Source organism: Sinohyriopsis cumingii, chromosome 7, assembly GCF_028554795.1.
Source record: "Sinohyriopsis cumingii isolate HCF-2022 chromosome 7, ASM2855479v2, whole genome shotgun sequence".
In the NCBI taxonomy this organism is placed as follows: Eukaryota; Metazoa; Mollusca; class Bivalvia; order Unionida; family Unionidae; genus Sinohyriopsis; species Sinohyriopsis cumingii.
In genome coordinates, this window is record NC_142967.1 from 30,240,491 (window position 1) to 30,257,883 (window position 17,393).

At 32.5% G+C, this 17,393-nt stretch overlaps 1 protein-coding gene across 2 annotated transcripts in view; it reads right to left on the minus strand.

Moving 5' to 3' along the window:
• Positions 1 to 746: 746 nt before the first annotated feature.
• Positions 747 to 17,393, minus strand: part of LOC149794962 (protein mono-ADP-ribosyltransferase PARP14-like) — a 156,499-nt gene continuing 139,852 nt past the window's right edge. For both annotated transcript variants that reach the window (XM_089964622.1, XM_089964621.1), the window contains exons 17-21: positions 16,824 to 17,020; positions 14,526 to 14,712; positions 11,669 to 11,874; positions 10,688 to 10,859; positions 747 to 10,056 (exon numbers count right to left, since the gene is read on the minus strand). In XM_089964622.1, coding sequence (XP_089820748.1) covers positions 9,776 to 10,056; positions 10,688 to 10,859; positions 11,669 to 11,874; positions 14,526 to 14,712; positions 16,824 to 17,020 — 1,043 coding nt within the window. In that variant the 3' untranslated portion in view covers positions 747 to 9,775. The remainder of the gene's footprint in view (positions 10,057 to 10,687; positions 10,860 to 11,668; positions 11,875 to 14,525; positions 14,713 to 16,823; positions 17,021 to 17,393) is intronic.

The following is a 17,393-nucleotide window of genomic DNA, read 5'->3' on the forward strand; positions in this document are numbered from 1 at the left end:
TTTAGGCAGTTTATGATGAGATGTCTCACAATTGTTCCTCTCATTTTTTTAACAGTGATTATATTGGAAAAAGAGGGGCATCATTTCTATAAAACTCAGAGACCTTTATACGAAGATTATTTCTGTCAAATTTGGTTGTTTTTGTTGAGCAGTTCTGAGGAGTTAAGGAAATGGTTTTCTGTTTTATAAGAGTGGCCATATTTGATGATGAATTGGAAGTATTTCTAAAAAAGACAAACAATAAAAAACTTTTATGCCATTATGCTTTTTGTTAATTGTGGTGGAATTCTGTTCACTGGTGTTCTGAGAAGTCATCTAAAGTTAACTCTTATCCTAATGTTAGCAATGGCAACATAAAAAGTAGTAGATCTGATTAACTGTATCCTACTGAAATGTTTATATACCAATGTACATTCTGTGAATCAAATTCTATTCAGCAGTTTTTCTGAATAAAGTTCTTAAAGGTTTTCCTATTTTTAGCAACAACAGCCATATCTTATGGAATCATTTATATAATTTGGAAAATTATGAAAGGCCTTTATGCAAGGATGACCTCTGCAAGATTTGGCTGCAAGTATTCCAGTGGTCTGCTAAAAGAAACTTGAAGATGACAGGGTCAGTGGCAAAAAAGTGCACTACAAAGAAACAAAATTAAGCAGCTACAGATTTCAAACGATGTTCTGTGTTAGGTGTTTTTTGTGGGAACTGTACTTCCATGAATGAAAACGGATAGATAAGAAAACAAATTTCATTCATAAATACATCAATTTTATTTCAAATGAAAAAAGATTACAATATCAAAGAAAGCATCAAGACAGTACACATTTCTGTTCTTATTATATCCTAAGCATATAACAAAAACAAGGTGGGTGGGAGTGGGCACTTGTGTTGAAATAAATGTAGAATTTGTAGAAGGTTTTACTCAAGGTTTCGGACGCATTCCCTACTTCAGGCAAGTTTTTGCATCCCACTATGAATAATTAATTTCAATATGAATATCCCATCAACAAGGTGTGAACACTAAGGAGTATTAATATTGGAATTATTACTGTTAGCATAAGTACATACATATCTTATTTCTGGTGAAATTATATCAACATTACCTGCTGATAAAAATATCATGCTAATAGATTTTACACCAAGTTAGAAACATAATTGTGTTTGTAATATACCCATATAACCCCAGTTCAGAAAGAATGTTTAACTTCTATTTCTGAACGTCAAACAATCCATACTACAAATAATAAAACGAGTGCCCCCTCCCCACTACAGTGATTTGCATGATCCAAGATGACGTGGATACATTTACTGCATACATTCAGATTATATGGAGTTATTTTGTCTCTTAAGTCTCTTAATGTATACAATGTATAATTGCATGCAACATCAACCCATTAGTTTGTACATTACCATAGTCCAGAGTCAGCTACCTAGGTGTGTCCATGGGAAAGCACTTTGCTCCAATTGCCTTGGAACTAAATAACCTAATTGTATTTTTGTACTGTCAGGCACCAAACCAAACCATAGTAAGGAATGAAAAGAAGCCTAGCAATTAAGAACCCCTTAATATGAAACCTTGCACTGTCGCCTAAAATCATCTGAAGATACTGAACTTATGACCTATAATTGCTAGATCAGTTTATTTGTTTATGATCAATTACTGCAATCTGGACTTATTTTAAGAAAAATTAAATTGTGAAACTCTCCACACAAACAAGTCTCACTGAAGTATGACAAAAAACCCCACCACATTAGGCCCATGAAAATGCTTTGGATAAACCATAGTTTGAATACTTGTAGTCATTCAAGTATGATAAAGAACCTGTACCTCATTAGGCCAATGAAAATACTTTGAATAAACTATAGTTTGAATACTTGTAGTCATTCAAGTATGATAAAGAACCTGTACCTCATTAGGCCAATGAAAATGCTTTAGATAAACTATAGTTTGAATACTTGTAGTCAGTCAAGTATGATAAAGAACCTGTACCTCATTAGGCCCATGAAAATGCTTTAGATAAACTATAGTTTGAAAACATTGTACTAGGACACGAGTTTACTTCCAGTTGTGACTATCAGAAACACCCATACTAACATATCGTCAATGAATAGGTCATTTCCAGTGATCCTGATTTGGCCAAGGTCAAAATTGCAGTTTTATCCATGAAACAATTTTCATGTCCAGAACTTATATCTACAACACCTTCTGAACTGGTTGGAAAAACATTTTATATATATAAAACAAAATAGGACTTATGTATACATAAATACTAGCACCACTATACTGGTTAGTAAAATGAAAAAATTTGCTTCTTTAGTACAAAATCATGGTAATCACAATGGGAACAATAAAGTACTTTACCAAAAATTGGAATATGCATGTTTTTCATAAAGAATATAAAAAACACTTATGTACTGATAACAGAGTAGCAACAACAAGATTTGAGATACAACCCCACTATAACATGATGGTAAGGGTCCAAAAAATGTAACGGTGCACCAAGTCAATTAGCAGAAGATGATGATGCCTGCATCAGATTAATTGGGGGCATTATGTGTAATAAAAGTGGGCACAAAACTCATTAGGTATAGTTACCATCTTAAATCAATGCATATTCAACAATACATACTGAAAACAGAGATTGCATTATATATTTTACTTTATTCAGAGAACCACGCATTAGTACAAATATGCACACCCATCCCCCCCACATATATTTGAGAAATATGTTTTATGTTTTAATATAGTAGTATCAAACACACATCTAATGTCTAGCATAAACTGAGTATCAACACACCATCTCTGCCAGCAAATCACATGGCATGTTTGAGAGTAAATCCATAATAATTACTTTAAAATTTTGGACATGGAAGTATAATATTTAGTAATTTTGTCATAGATTATTAGGTGCCTGAATTAACTAATAACAAAATTATGTAAGGAAAGATGAATTACATCTATGGTTAATCCACATGTAGTCATGCACAAGCATATCCCAAGGTCAATAATGGTCTCTATAAATTTCATAATTTCTCTGCTGAAAATAATAATACTGATAGATTTTCAGCAGCTGTTCCAGCCTCAGATGGTTGATTCATTAAAAGCCTAAATCTCAAGGTTAATTGTGTTTGTTTAAGACTGGACTTAATCCTCATCAGGGCTTCAAGCTTACCTTTAACAGTAAGGACTATAAGTGTCTTTGCCCTGTTGTACATTGTAAATACCCACTTACTAATACTTTGTCATCTATTTGTTTTAATAACTACAGCAAGAATAATTGTACTGTTACTCAAAAAAGGGTTAATATTTGCAGAGACTGGAAAACATTATTCACTCAAATGATTGTTCAGTAATTGCTTAAAAACACTGCCACATGCATATGGTGGTGGTTTTAATTTCTTTGATGTTTTATAAACCACTGCCCTATAATTTGGACAACATTTAGCTGTGAGATGGACTTTGATGAATAGCAGTTACTTATATTAATTGATTTATAAATTCAGGTGAGAATCTTTTTTCAACTACCACATTGTTTATTGCTTTGCTGTTTTGCAGTGTAATGAGCAAGCATATCAGCTATTGTTTGCACAATGGTTGTACACAATACACTGAAAGCAAACACCATGACTTAATGGCTTTATTGTTCATGATCAATAATAATAAAGTTAACACTTATAAGCTGAAATCTTTCAAAATTAAACTAAAATCAAAGTACAGTTATTGACGTTTGACACATTTAAAATGAACATTCACAAACAGAAATGTTTAATAGCTTTATTCCTATCAATAAAGATGCAATAATAAGACACCTTAATCTTCCAGAGTAAAACACATCTGGCCAAATTACTAAACCAAACTCTTATTTATTTTGGCAATACACTTCAAAAAATGGTGAAATTTTTATTGAAACATTTTAGGAACTATGCCTCGATAAGTGTTATATGCAAATTCATAGATGAATTTTTCCCTGAAATTTTATACATTATTTTTATACTTTGAAACAAAATATTTATTATTCATGTAAAAAACAATATATGAAATTTTGGGGGGCATGCCATGATTGTGTTATATCCAAATTTGTACTATAACAAAGCATGTTAAAGCAAGGATTTGCTGTACCATTTGCAATGAAGGCATTAATAGAAAAAACAGTCTAATTCACCTGCTCATATGAATTATTCATGACAAAAAAAAATTATTATCTATGCCACAGTGGCTTTGTTGGAGGTCAGAGTAGCATCATATTCATTTAGAACCAATTTTTTAAAAAAACATGACACACAAGGCATCAATCTGTATTAAGCCTCAGTAAACTCCAAAGCAATATCCACACAAGATACCTTTAAAGAATATTTGTTTTAAATAGAATCTGAAATACTCTACATATTCATGGTAAGTTGCTTTTAAACCTATTTATACCATTTCACAAAGGGTTCATCAAAACCAAAAAATCAACAGACCCCACAATGTCTTGGAAATTCTGCTTATGATAGATATTTGTCAGTGTTTGGATTCAATATATTTCAAAGCAACACTTTTACATCAATATAGAAGATAATAAAGTAATAAACTCAACAGATACACTTTTAAAAATGTCTTCTGGCAAGATGCATCTATCTTTCGATATTGAATGTCATGATGATACTCTAAACAATCTTTTAAAAAATATTTTGGGATGTCTTGCATATGAAGTTGATTTTTTTTACTTGCTAAGGCAATGGTGTTAAAAAAAGAAATTTTTTTAAACCTCAAACCAGAGGTTTGTTCATAATCTTGATCACATAACTGCATGAAATGCAGATATACAACAGCAAGCCCATGGTAGATAAAAGAGAACACAAGTATTCTCTTGCATGTGATTTTCTTTTACTATTCTAACAATGGCATGATGACTGAGCATTGATTTACTAAAGAAGAACCAGTTAAGCAATTTACCTATATTTTAAGTCATTTTTTGACAACACTGACCTACCCTGTGGCACAACCATTTAGCAAAACTGTAAAATATTTTATAAAGGACAACAAAGTTTTCTTTCTTCTTTCTTTATGTTGCTTTGAACCAGACTACGACTAATTGGAAATGAACACTGCAGACATCTTTCAGCAAATTTTATTTGTCTTACTGATTCACAACCATTATCAGTCATGGTAAAAAGAATAATTGGAAGATAGAGAAAGTACTGAAGATATTATATCTAAATTTGAAGAAAACTGGTCTGATGTGTTTTGGAATCATGAATCTTTCATCAACAAATCTGAACCAAAAATATCCAAATTAACACCCACCCATCTTGTGATACTGTCACTCTAGATTTATTAACTATCAGATGATCACTGTATAAAACAACCTTTCCACCTTTGACCTTTGGTCCACCCCACTGCAGGGAACATTTCACTTCCTTCATTAAATGTTTGTCTATCCTGTGTATATCCATTAAATGTTTATGTCTACCCTGTGTCTATCAATTAAATGTTTGTCAATCATGTGTCTATTCATTAAATGTTTTTGTCTATCCTGTGTCTACCCATTAAATGTTTGTGTCTGTCCCACATATATCCATTAAATGTTTTTGCCTATTCTGTGTCTATCCATTAAATCTTTGTGTCTATTCTGTGTCTATCCATTAAATGTGTGTCTATCGCATGTGACTACACATTCTATGTTTGTGTAATAAACCATTTTAAAAAAGTTGAAGATGAAGCACTTCATAAAACTTGCACCTTGATCCTTTACCTTTTTGATCTAACACCCACACGGATGATCCACACACATGTATATGCTCCATGTATACAATAGTAAATCAAGTTCAAAGTCTGATCCTTTCATCAATGGATGTATGATGCAAAATGTTTCATCCTAAAATCTTAATCCAAGTGACCCATGCGACTTCTTGACACTTTCAATAATTTACAAGATAACAGCAGTCATCAAGTGATAAATAAATAATTAGTTAAAGGTCACCGGCCACCTATATTGTACAAAGGTGTGATATTATTATAGTTATAAACAAAATGCATTGGTTATGTATGCACACCATACAAATGTTTAATTAGACTTAAAACGCTGCTTCATAAAATGAAAAAATTATTCAGCCATCTCCGTAAACAATTGGAAGTTTCCGCATGCCAAAACTGGATATGACGTACATTTATCCCTTCTATTCAACCAAGTGCCTAATTTCCCCATGTAAATGTCTATGTGATATAGCGTACGATTGTGCTTTTGTACAGCAAATATGGTGCACTGTGTTGCATATGGATGTAACCAAAAGAGTGATGATGGAGAAAAAGCATTCTTTCGTTTTCCAAAAAAAACATTTTTGCCAGAAAAAGTGTATTTAATCTGTGGGATCGAATAAGGGAGTGATGGGAAAGTTGTATCATTTATGCCGGATTATAATGAATTTGGCCCAAAGACATTTCAGCCCAACTTGAAATACAATTCGGCCAAACTTAACAATAGTTTGTACGTTCTTTTTCTTCAACAAAAAAGTAGATGCTATGTAAGATATGTTTTAGGGAAAAAAAACTAAATTTAAACAAACTTTTTTGATATTCTTTAATAATCATGCTTCATAACATACATATTTATGAGAGAAAACACAAACTGACATATCTTGCTTGTTCTAATTAAAATATTTATATACATTTTTTATGCAAACAAATATATGCATTTGCACAATGACATTCTCAATTTAAGTCTTCTGGTCAAATTATAAATTATCATTTATACAACAAAACTACGTAACAGATAATATTCTACATAATATGTATACATTTTTCTAAGGGTAGTATACATGAGATATTATAAAAAATATACTTAATTTTAGGCTTCATAGTTTATATTGTTTTATTTTTCAACAAGAAGAAGCGTGTACTTCATCTTGTAGGGATACATGTACGTCATTTACGGTTGCGTCCTCTATAGGTGGGAAATCGCAACTAAGGGGAAGTAACAGCATTTTATACTTTTATTTCGAGTAATTAAATTATTATTTCTTCTTTACATTTGATAATTTTTTTGGTGTGAGGATAACTATTTTTATTCATGTAATACAAATCTGATATAAATAGGAAAATGTTGGAATATGGCCGGCGACCTTTAATTAATTAAAACTGGACATACCTATGTAAAAACAGATAAATTAATGAACTTCAAAATTATACAAAATGCATATCCACTACCGTCTTAATTGTTGACAAGCAAAAATATTTTTTTGACAATTATAGAAATAAAAGACTAGTGCTAAAATAAATAAACAAATCTACTGGATTTAACCTTAATACTGACATAAATTATGTGTTTATAAACAAAATGTATACCTGCAGTGAAAAATACATTTCACAGGCAGAGATAGCTTGTTATGTATTGGATTCCTGATATCCAACTGAAAAAAGGTAACCTGATTTTACTTTTATCAAATTTCTCAATTAAAGTCATTTTTCAGTGCTTATATTTTCAAAGTTTATTACATGTGTATTATAATAAAGGTTTGACATATTACGTGGGGACACAAAATTAAGGTCAGAAGTATAAATTACACTGCTGGAAACTTTTTATGGACAGAAAAAGTTCCTACAAGTCTCAATTTAATTAAAATATAATTTATCCCTTTGCGTCCTGGAATTAATAAATTGTTTTAAAATACTAATAGATTTGAGGGTTAAAGTGATACAAATCTGACCAAAAGAGAACATAACTCATGAGAAATTGTTATTCAATCTTTTTAGTATTATAATAATTGTAAAATTACTGCCCTAAATAATGTTTATGGTATTTTTCTTCATTCGTTTGTCTTTATAAGTCACTAAAGAATGAAACATTGAGGAATCAACATGGTGATTTTTATGAACAGCATTATCTACTACTGTTTCAAGTATTATTATTAATAGAAAAATTTTCAAGGAAAATAACTACTCTCATGCCTAATCATTTACCTAAATATGATTTGCCTACCTTGATATAAAACTGACCTGAAATACCAGTGGATTGATACATTTTTAAAACTAATTATAATAAGATCATACAACTGATTACTATTTTTAGTAATACTAACTATAATTGATAAAAGTGAATGGACATCATACCAAAGAAACAGATGGACTGATATAACTCCTAGTATTAATTTCCAGTGAAAACTTATTAATGTTCAACTATAGACTTAGATTTTGTTGATAAAACTGTACAAAACGTTTATATACATTTACATGGTATTTCTTGTAACACAAGTGTATGCATTTATTTGATGATAAATTTTCATGTACAGATTTTTTTCATTAACCGTAGCTACTGAAATTCAAGTCTTATTGGTGAATTAATTCATTTACAACTTAAAAACTATCATCTCAGACTGCAAATTCCAAATTTTTACAAGTTTACCTTTATGCTTAAAACTAAAAACAAATTTAATATTACATTCTTAGCTGACCTTAAGGCTAAAACTGGGAAACACAAGGCCTTATCTGCTATGGTCAAAAGTAATATAAAGAGACAATAATGTCTGGCCCATCTGCAGAATTCAATTTTCATCTCTTTGCCGCTTCAAGTTATTGTGGTAAAATGTAATCTGTATGATAATATGTTTAGGAAACTGAAATATTAATGTCAGTTCTGGTGCTTATAACTTCAGCACACTAAGTACTTATTAACATTTAGTAGCCTTAGGGTGACCTACTTTAAAATGTTTGTGGCCACAAAAAATTTTAGGTTGCCAAACCCAAACAAATGGGTTATCTTGGACAATGAGAGCAGAAATCAGTTGAGTCAGAAAATAATTGCAGAAGATTTTGGATAAGGCAAATTAAAGAGCAATTAAGAAAGAGCATTTGGCTATTTTTCTTAGACATACATTGTAACCAGGGAAGGCAGTTTTTTTAAAAAACAAATATATGACAAGGCATTTCGATTTCAAAGAGTTCACATTATAATGATACCATTTTAAATTGCATCTATGGGCGAAAAGAGCCACCATCTTCTTTAACCTAATGGCAGTCATCACAAATCACAATTTGGAGTTCTCCAAACTATCCAGGAAATGATTCCAAAAATCTTGTCAAAGGCCAACTAAGAAACACAAACTAACTTTCATCAGGCAGATTTGGAATCAATCCAATAATCAGTCTGGAGTCGTTCTAGTAAGGTTTACTTTTACATCAATAGTCTTATATAAAAAAATATCCAATATTGTTGGCAAATTTGCTTTATATATGAAGGATTATTGATGGAAAATAACTGATCACATTTTTCCTCAAATTCAATATTGAGCATTAAATCCAGTAATTTATCTAAGAATGAAATCAGACTCAGAGTTAGTATTTGCCAACACTTTTTTTCACTTTTTACTTTTACAGTTTAATCTCACTCTTAGCTATAAGCATTTTTATGTAAATAATCTATTTCAAAAGATACATGTTTTCAGTTTCACAATTTCAAATAATGCTCAAGCACCCCTGCTGCTTTTCAAGTCGTTATTTCAATTCTAACATGAAAATGAAAATGAAGTTTGTATTGTGTAAACCATGTTTACCTAGTATTTCAGCATGGGAATGTCATATTAACTATTGACTACACACTCCTATGATGATGTCTCACTATAGTAAATGTAATATTTGGTGACATGCATCTCCAAAAGCAGTATCTAATGTGCAAGACAAATACCTCTTTCTCACCTTGTGTTATACTGGGTGGTAAAGCAGATTCCTATTTGGATACATGTTTCCAATTTTTACCTTTATAAAATTGTTCTCAAGAAACACATCAACTGAGATAACTTTTTAACAGAATGTAATATGGTATGTAGGATAGGCCTGTGTATCATGAAATATGACAAACATTTGGGGATTGGTTGTACTGTCTGTTGTTGAGTCATAAGTGATGTGTGGGTAACGAGGGTCCTTGGGAGGAAGAACACGAGTCCCCGAGCCAGCAACTACACTATCCCCCGTCAAAACATTGGCCAGGTAAATATGACGATGTCCGCTTGCATCAGGATTACAATAACCACTAACAGAATAGGAAGCATTAACAGCAAAGTAAGTGCCAGCACCATGGGAACCTAAATAAAAGGAACAAACTGTTAAACACATTATCTCCAAAATTATACATGCACAAATGAACAAAATATTGACAATGTCAGTGGTACTCTAGTTCAAGATATTTTAAAATGAGGGCCCATGCACATGGGTAAAATAGTGAATGTACAGTATAAACAATGGTCTTTAAATATGTGAAATGATATTGTTAAAACCATAATATTTTATCATACTCATACAATACAAGTTATATATTTCAAACAGTACTTTGAAAAACAAGAATGCATAAATATATGACAAAATTAAAGTTCACAATGATAGGTACATGTACTTTATATCCATCAAATTAAAATCAGATAACTTTCTTTAAATCTGACATTTTTAATTGTTATCTTTATATATTTCTTTCTGCAGACATAGAATATTGTTTTGTACATATACATATATGTGAACCAACCATACAACTGGCATAAAACTGATGACATTACATAATGGCAATTAAATACCACCTTTCAATTGAGAAGCAAACACAACAAAGACCTTGATTCCTCAAAACAAGATGAAAGGTCTAAATAGATACTACAGTCTAAATAGATACTACAGTCTAAATAGATACTACAGTCTGAATAGATACTACAGTAATAGGACACTTACCACTTCCACCATAACTCCTGTTGAATCCATTGTTACTGATATTTGCAACATTGGTACCAGCAGTTCCATGCCACAGTTCCTTCTCATTTGCCACTCCTTTGTTCTGTGTCTCCATGTGTCTCTTCTTTGCCTTGTACTGCAGGTACAGGGTCTTGTTCTGCACTCGCTCAATCTGTAAGTTACATACATGTAGTTTATGTAGTATATTTCTGAGACCTATCTTGATGCATTTATATAGTCACCATATCATACCATCTGTCGTCAGCTTACAAATTTTAGTTCCCTGCCATAGCACAGACATTTGATATGAAACAACAGCCTATTTCATGCTTCTTTCCATCAAAATACATGAATTCACCATATCTTTCTGCATATTTTTAGTTCCTCTCTTGTTTCAATAAACAGTATGCATGATAATTATAACACCTGAACAGCTACCAATAAATGAGGTTCTATAATAATGAATTATAAATCCTGTCTACATGTACCATATTTACACCCAAAATACATCCTATCTGAATAAAAGATAGTAAAAATAAGTACTAATGCTTCAAACCTAGTGAACAAGGGTGCAAGATAAAAGTCAAGTGAATCTGTAATTGTTTTCTTCTCAATGTTTATTATGGTAAAAGGTGAATCCATTTGTAGGTACTATAAAACCAATTTAAGTCAGCTCAGAGCTGTAACAAATAAACAGTGAAAAATTTCATTTTCCCTGAAATTATCATAGCTATGACATTATGTCATCTAACCAAATGTTACCTCAATCACAGTCAATCCAGGACTCCCATAATTCAACATATGCATACCATTAAGTCATCTAACCAAATGTTACCTCAATCACAGTCAATCCAGGACTCCCATAATTCAACATATGCATACCATTAAGTCATCTAACCAAATGTTACCTCAATCACAGTCAATCCAGGACTCCCATAATTCAACATATGCATACCATTAAGTCATCTAACCAAATGTTACCTCAATCACAGTCAATCCAGGACTCCCATAATTCAACATATGCATACGATATGCATATGCTGCACCCTGCTGACCAGCACTTCCAGCTGAAGCAAGAAACTTTTGTGAAACATCCTTGTACTCCTTATCACCGGGATTCAGGGTAACACATTTCATATTTTCCTTGGGGGCCATTTTGGTCCAGCTACTTGGAAGGGACAAGTCACCTGCAAAGTACAAGGTCAATCATTCTAAATATATAAAACATCAGAAATATTTGACTTAACTCATTAACCCCTGCCACTATGTTTATGCATCAGGAGGTAGTACCCTACTGCTGATTTCTGTGGCATCAAGGTCATTTAAGATACACCAAAGTGGGTGGTATTACAGAAAAGTAGACAGATGTAGCTCTACAATGATACCAAATAATCTGGACTTTCTACTCAATTACAAAATACAGAAGGAAAAATGTATCTTTTGAGACCCAATTTTCTTACCCCAAACATTTGACAATTGTTGGAATTGTATTTGGTGTATGGATTTTAGACCTTTTGGCCCAGTGTCTAAAAGAGACTATTCTGAACTGCACACAGACATGTGAACCTTTGCAAAATTAGGATAAGTTAGCCTGGGATTTGGAGCAGAAATGGGCCTGGACATGATGGGTCCAATAAGCACAAAAAAACAACAAACAGAACTCCAACCTTTACCTTATGCACCTGTGCAAGCCAAATATTCAATGAAAAACAATGTTTCCAACACAACTAGACATCAAGCTAATTGAACTTCTATTAGAAGCAGATGTATTTGGACGTATTCTGAGACAGCCCCGAAAATGCATTTCCTACTCCCATTTCAGGCAAGTTAAACAAGGCAGAAGTATGAGATCAGATAAGTCAAACAGCAGTAATGTTTGACTTACAAATGGCAGAATCATGAGATAAATCAAGTCAAATATAAACAATATTTTACATACTCAAGGCAGACGTATTAGATCAATCAAGTCAAAGTGCAATACTACTTGGCTTACACACAGCAAAGTAACAGGGGTACATTTAGAATTGTAATATACTTAAGCTTAAATTTGTTTTCTGACAAACTTATTTTTCACCATTTTCACATATCGTACTAATATCATGCAGTAACTACAGACTGCAAATAAGTGACATAAGATTACTGTTTGAATATGTATTTTCATACATTTGGAGAGAAACTATACAGTCACATTGACAGACTGAATTGTAATCACAGTTGTTTATAAATAGTACTGATCATTTTCCTTACAGTGTGCACAATAGTAATTATCATGGGTCAGTTCTACTTTTCACATCTCAAGCCAATTTTCTACTGCCTTCACAAATAGTTCCAACAAGCAAGAATTTGCAGGAAACATTTTCTACATGGTACTTTCAATTCCCGTAACAAGGTTTTTTCAAATGAATATGCGTAAGTTACCTATCTCTTATTTTGAACAGAAACCCTATATGTTATAGATATCTCTGTTTCGATGAATAAACCACATGATAACTTCACGCAAAACAAATGTCATGCCATTATGTCATCCGAGTCAAAAATATAAAATAACCAAGGTGTCCAAATGCACTTTAGAGACATTTAACTACCTATATCATAGAATGACTTTATGTTTGTAATCATGCACTTCAATGAAATTCATACAATTCTGAACAATTTAAATCTTGTGCCTTCTAAGGCTTGTAAATCTTTTAACCATCTCATTTTAAAATGATTTCTCTTGATAAATCCTCTTAAGTCAAAGTGCAAAACTAGAATGGAAACTCTTGAGACAACTCAATATGCGGGGTACAGTGGCTGACATTGTGGCAATGCAAGATGTGCAAGATAAAATGGCTGACATGGTGGCCATGTTGAATGCTAGATGTACAGGATACAATGACTGACATAGCTGCCATGCTGAATGCTAGGTGTACAGGATACTTGACTGACATGGCTGCCATGTTGAATGTTAGATGTGCAGGATAAAGTGACTGACATGGTGGCCATGTTGAATGCTAGACGTACAGGATACAATGACTGACATGGTTGCCATATTGAATGTTAGATGTGTAAGATAAAATGGTTGACATGGTGGCCATGTTGAATGCTAGATGTACAGGATACAATGACTGACATGGCTGCCATGTTGAATGCTAGATGTACAGGATACTTGACTGACATGGCTGCCATGTTGAATGCTAGATGTGCAGGATACAGTGACTGACATGGCTGCCATGCTGAATGCTAGATGTACAGGATACAATGACTGACATGGTTGCCATGTTGAATGCTAGATGTGCAGGATACAGTGACTGGCATGGCTGCCATGTTGAATGCTAGATGTGCAGGATAAAGTGACTGACATGGCTGCCATGTTGAATGCTACATGTGCAGGATACAGTGACTGACATGGCTGCCATGTTGAACACTAGATGTGCAGGATACAAAAACAGTGGACATGTTGAATGCCATATATGCAAAATAATTCCCAATTAGTTTGGTTATTTTTGTTTATATGTATGTTTAGTACAATGAACTCATATGTAGGACAAAAAAGCTTTTGGAACTATATATTTAAATTTCTATGAAGAAACACTATCATCCCTTTACAAAGTGAAGATTACTTTTTATTGATGTCACTATGGTACACAAATGAAGTCATTATTTCTGTTATAAATTTCAAGGAGAAAAATGGTCCAATTTCCCTTACCATACAAACATAACTCTACATGAAATATGGCAGAGAGTAGTTACAAAGAATACAAACTCTTGAATTACTGGGAATGATCCAGTGACAAACACAGAAATATGTTTCTCAAAATGTTTATTCAAACAAAACCTTGATTGAAAGTTAACCTACTTGTTGCTTGTGACTTCAATTTCTCTTCTTCCTTCATCTTATCTCGCTCAATGTTATGCAGATATTTCACGATACTATCATATGTTTCTAACACCTCTTTGTGAGTTCCAGACATCTGGATGACCCCTTTCTGCCTGTATACAGACACAAAAGTTTTTCCCTGACCCATTCCCTCCATCTTTGTGACCTGAAATGTTACTGACTTATGAGATCTATCTACAGATAGACAACTTTATGTTATTCATAATGTGAAAAATTGGGCATAAAAGAGCATGGCTGAACAAAATAATGAATTACCGAAAGTTTTCATGGAAAAATGAAAGCAACAATCAACAAGAAAAAGTTATCTATATGAGGAACATATAGACCAGTTATGTTAAGCTTTATAATCACACTCAAAGGAAGTGATTGCTAGGTATTAACTGCAATCATAGTTATTGCAAAAATACCAATATCTTTAAGACTTTTTCTTCTCTAGTGCACAACATTTTTTTCCCCACTCAATACAGTATCCCTTGGCATCCAGCCTGCTAATGATTATATGATTTAAATGCTTAACTGTGATATGTAAATCTAACATGTATAACAGAAAACAGTATATATTGCCTCAGAATAACTACTGTGGAACATTAATAAGCAAAAAAACTTCAAAATAAATTTTATGGGATTTCAGCTTCTCCAGACTGAAGAACTATCTCTGTATAAAGGTTTTATTTCAAATGTAAGTGAAATGCATTGGTAGATATTGAAACATTTTCAGTGAAACAAATGATTTTATGTGACCATGCAGCTCTCAACCCAATCCTACTGGTTGTTACAAATAAGTACTTATGAAATGAGAATATATTTATTATTGTATTGGGGGTTTTGGTTGTTTTTAAAATAAAACTTACTTTTACTTTTTAAAAGTGAAAAAAGAATGTAATATTGTTTAATTTACTCCACTAATCATAAGAGAGGGATCACTGTTTATTCCTTGTAAATCAGACTTACTTTAAACACACCTCTTGGAAAATCATATGTATATGTTTCCTCTCTAACGTCTATACATCTTTCTGTCTGAGGATATGTTTATTTCATACATTTCTTGTAAACGCAAATGCTCCTTTACCACTTACTTGTGATACAGTGGTCAAATTTAGCAGGTGACTGTATTTTCTGTCACCAATTTAGGTGACCTCTTGGGCATGCATAAAGACAATAGGGTACACCATGCTCATTTTCCTTTAATTATGCTTTTCATGATCACTTTGATACTGTTCTTAAAATACTTAGGATATGTCAGGCATGTAGTAATGTTTTCTACAGCTGGTCCCAATTCCTTGGCATAGCAGGGGTGGGTAGAGTCAATTCCTAATTTAAAAAAATAGGACCTCACCAATACATGTCATCATGCATGTCAAATCAAATGTCTCAGACTATTTAAGCATTGAATGGATTTTAACTGACTCAATGACCCATGGGGCACAAGAACAGGTGAAAAAATATGGTATCACTTGATGATGTTGTAGTTGGCATTAAAATGAAGCACTTTCAGGTCTTTGTTACTTCAAAAATTAAGTACTTTTTCATGATAAAGTTTTCAAAGAATGTAACTTTCCATTGGGTTCCAGCTTTGCTCCAAGTTTTCCAGATTTTGGTACAACCCCAGTCATCTAAACCCTTCACTCCCTTTTTCTTTGTATTACATTTAATTTTTCCCCATTTGGTATAGTTCTGAAACAAATAAAGACATATTATGTATGTTCTACAACCTTTTTTTCCCCTTGAGGCCCTAATAAAAGGGGGTCAAAGGTCTCAAAAATAGGATATCACCAAAAGGTTGTACAATATTTTAGTTTTTTAGTGTTTTGTTTGTCTGTACATGGAGTCAATGCAGAAAGGGACATCATATATGTAATGTATTTTGGGTTCTGACTATTAAGCAGCTATCCTAAGATAGGGTGGGAAGAGGGGTCTGGGAGTTGATGGTCAGGTATATAAAAAGCAGATGTCAAGATATTTGTAGTGGTGGGCCATTAAAGTGCCAGTATGTCTAATCACTTTCACCAATCAAACACCATTTAAAAAATGCAGGTATTCTGTAATAGTATTCAATAAAATATCCTCTTATTGAAATTGGCATTTTTTTATCAGCTCTTTTACTTGCGGTAGTGCATGCTACACAGAATTAAAGAGGAAAATGTAATGATCAAACCCAACTAAAATAAAGTAAAATCTTGTTATCACAGGTGAAGAAAGTAAGTATATATGAGCAGTTTGCTTAAGAATACACAGCAGTTATAAGAACAGACTTACCTGTCTATCAAGCAATTCAGAAATTATTTTCGGAGGAGAACTAATTTCTTTCTCTATGATTTCACTCTTCACAAAACTCTCAAGGTCTCTGACTGCTGCTTTGAAATTTGACTCTGAATCTATGGTTATGCTGAACACCAAGCGGCTTGATTTGCTTCTTTCCTTTAATGATTTTCCAACTGCTGGAAGTTTACTTGCTGGAAACAAACAGAAAGATTTCTTGTAGAAAAACATGTACATTCTACATCTCTGATACAATATAATCAGAAGAATTAATAGTGATCTCATATCCTAAGTCAATAGAGCCTATCAAAAACATGGGACACATCAAACAATGACTTCTATTTTAGACAATATTGTCTTTTCTGGTAAATATCAATAGATCATGCTGCTCTATATTTAACTTTTTCATATTATGTTTCTCAATGATCAAGTAATATTTCAGGTGTAAAATTCAAGAACAACCCAAAAGGTAGGAGGTACAAAACAACACATTCAACTTTTATTCTCTATTGCAGCACTGGATAAATGACAAAACTCAGAAATATGACTAGTGGAAGTGAAATAAGA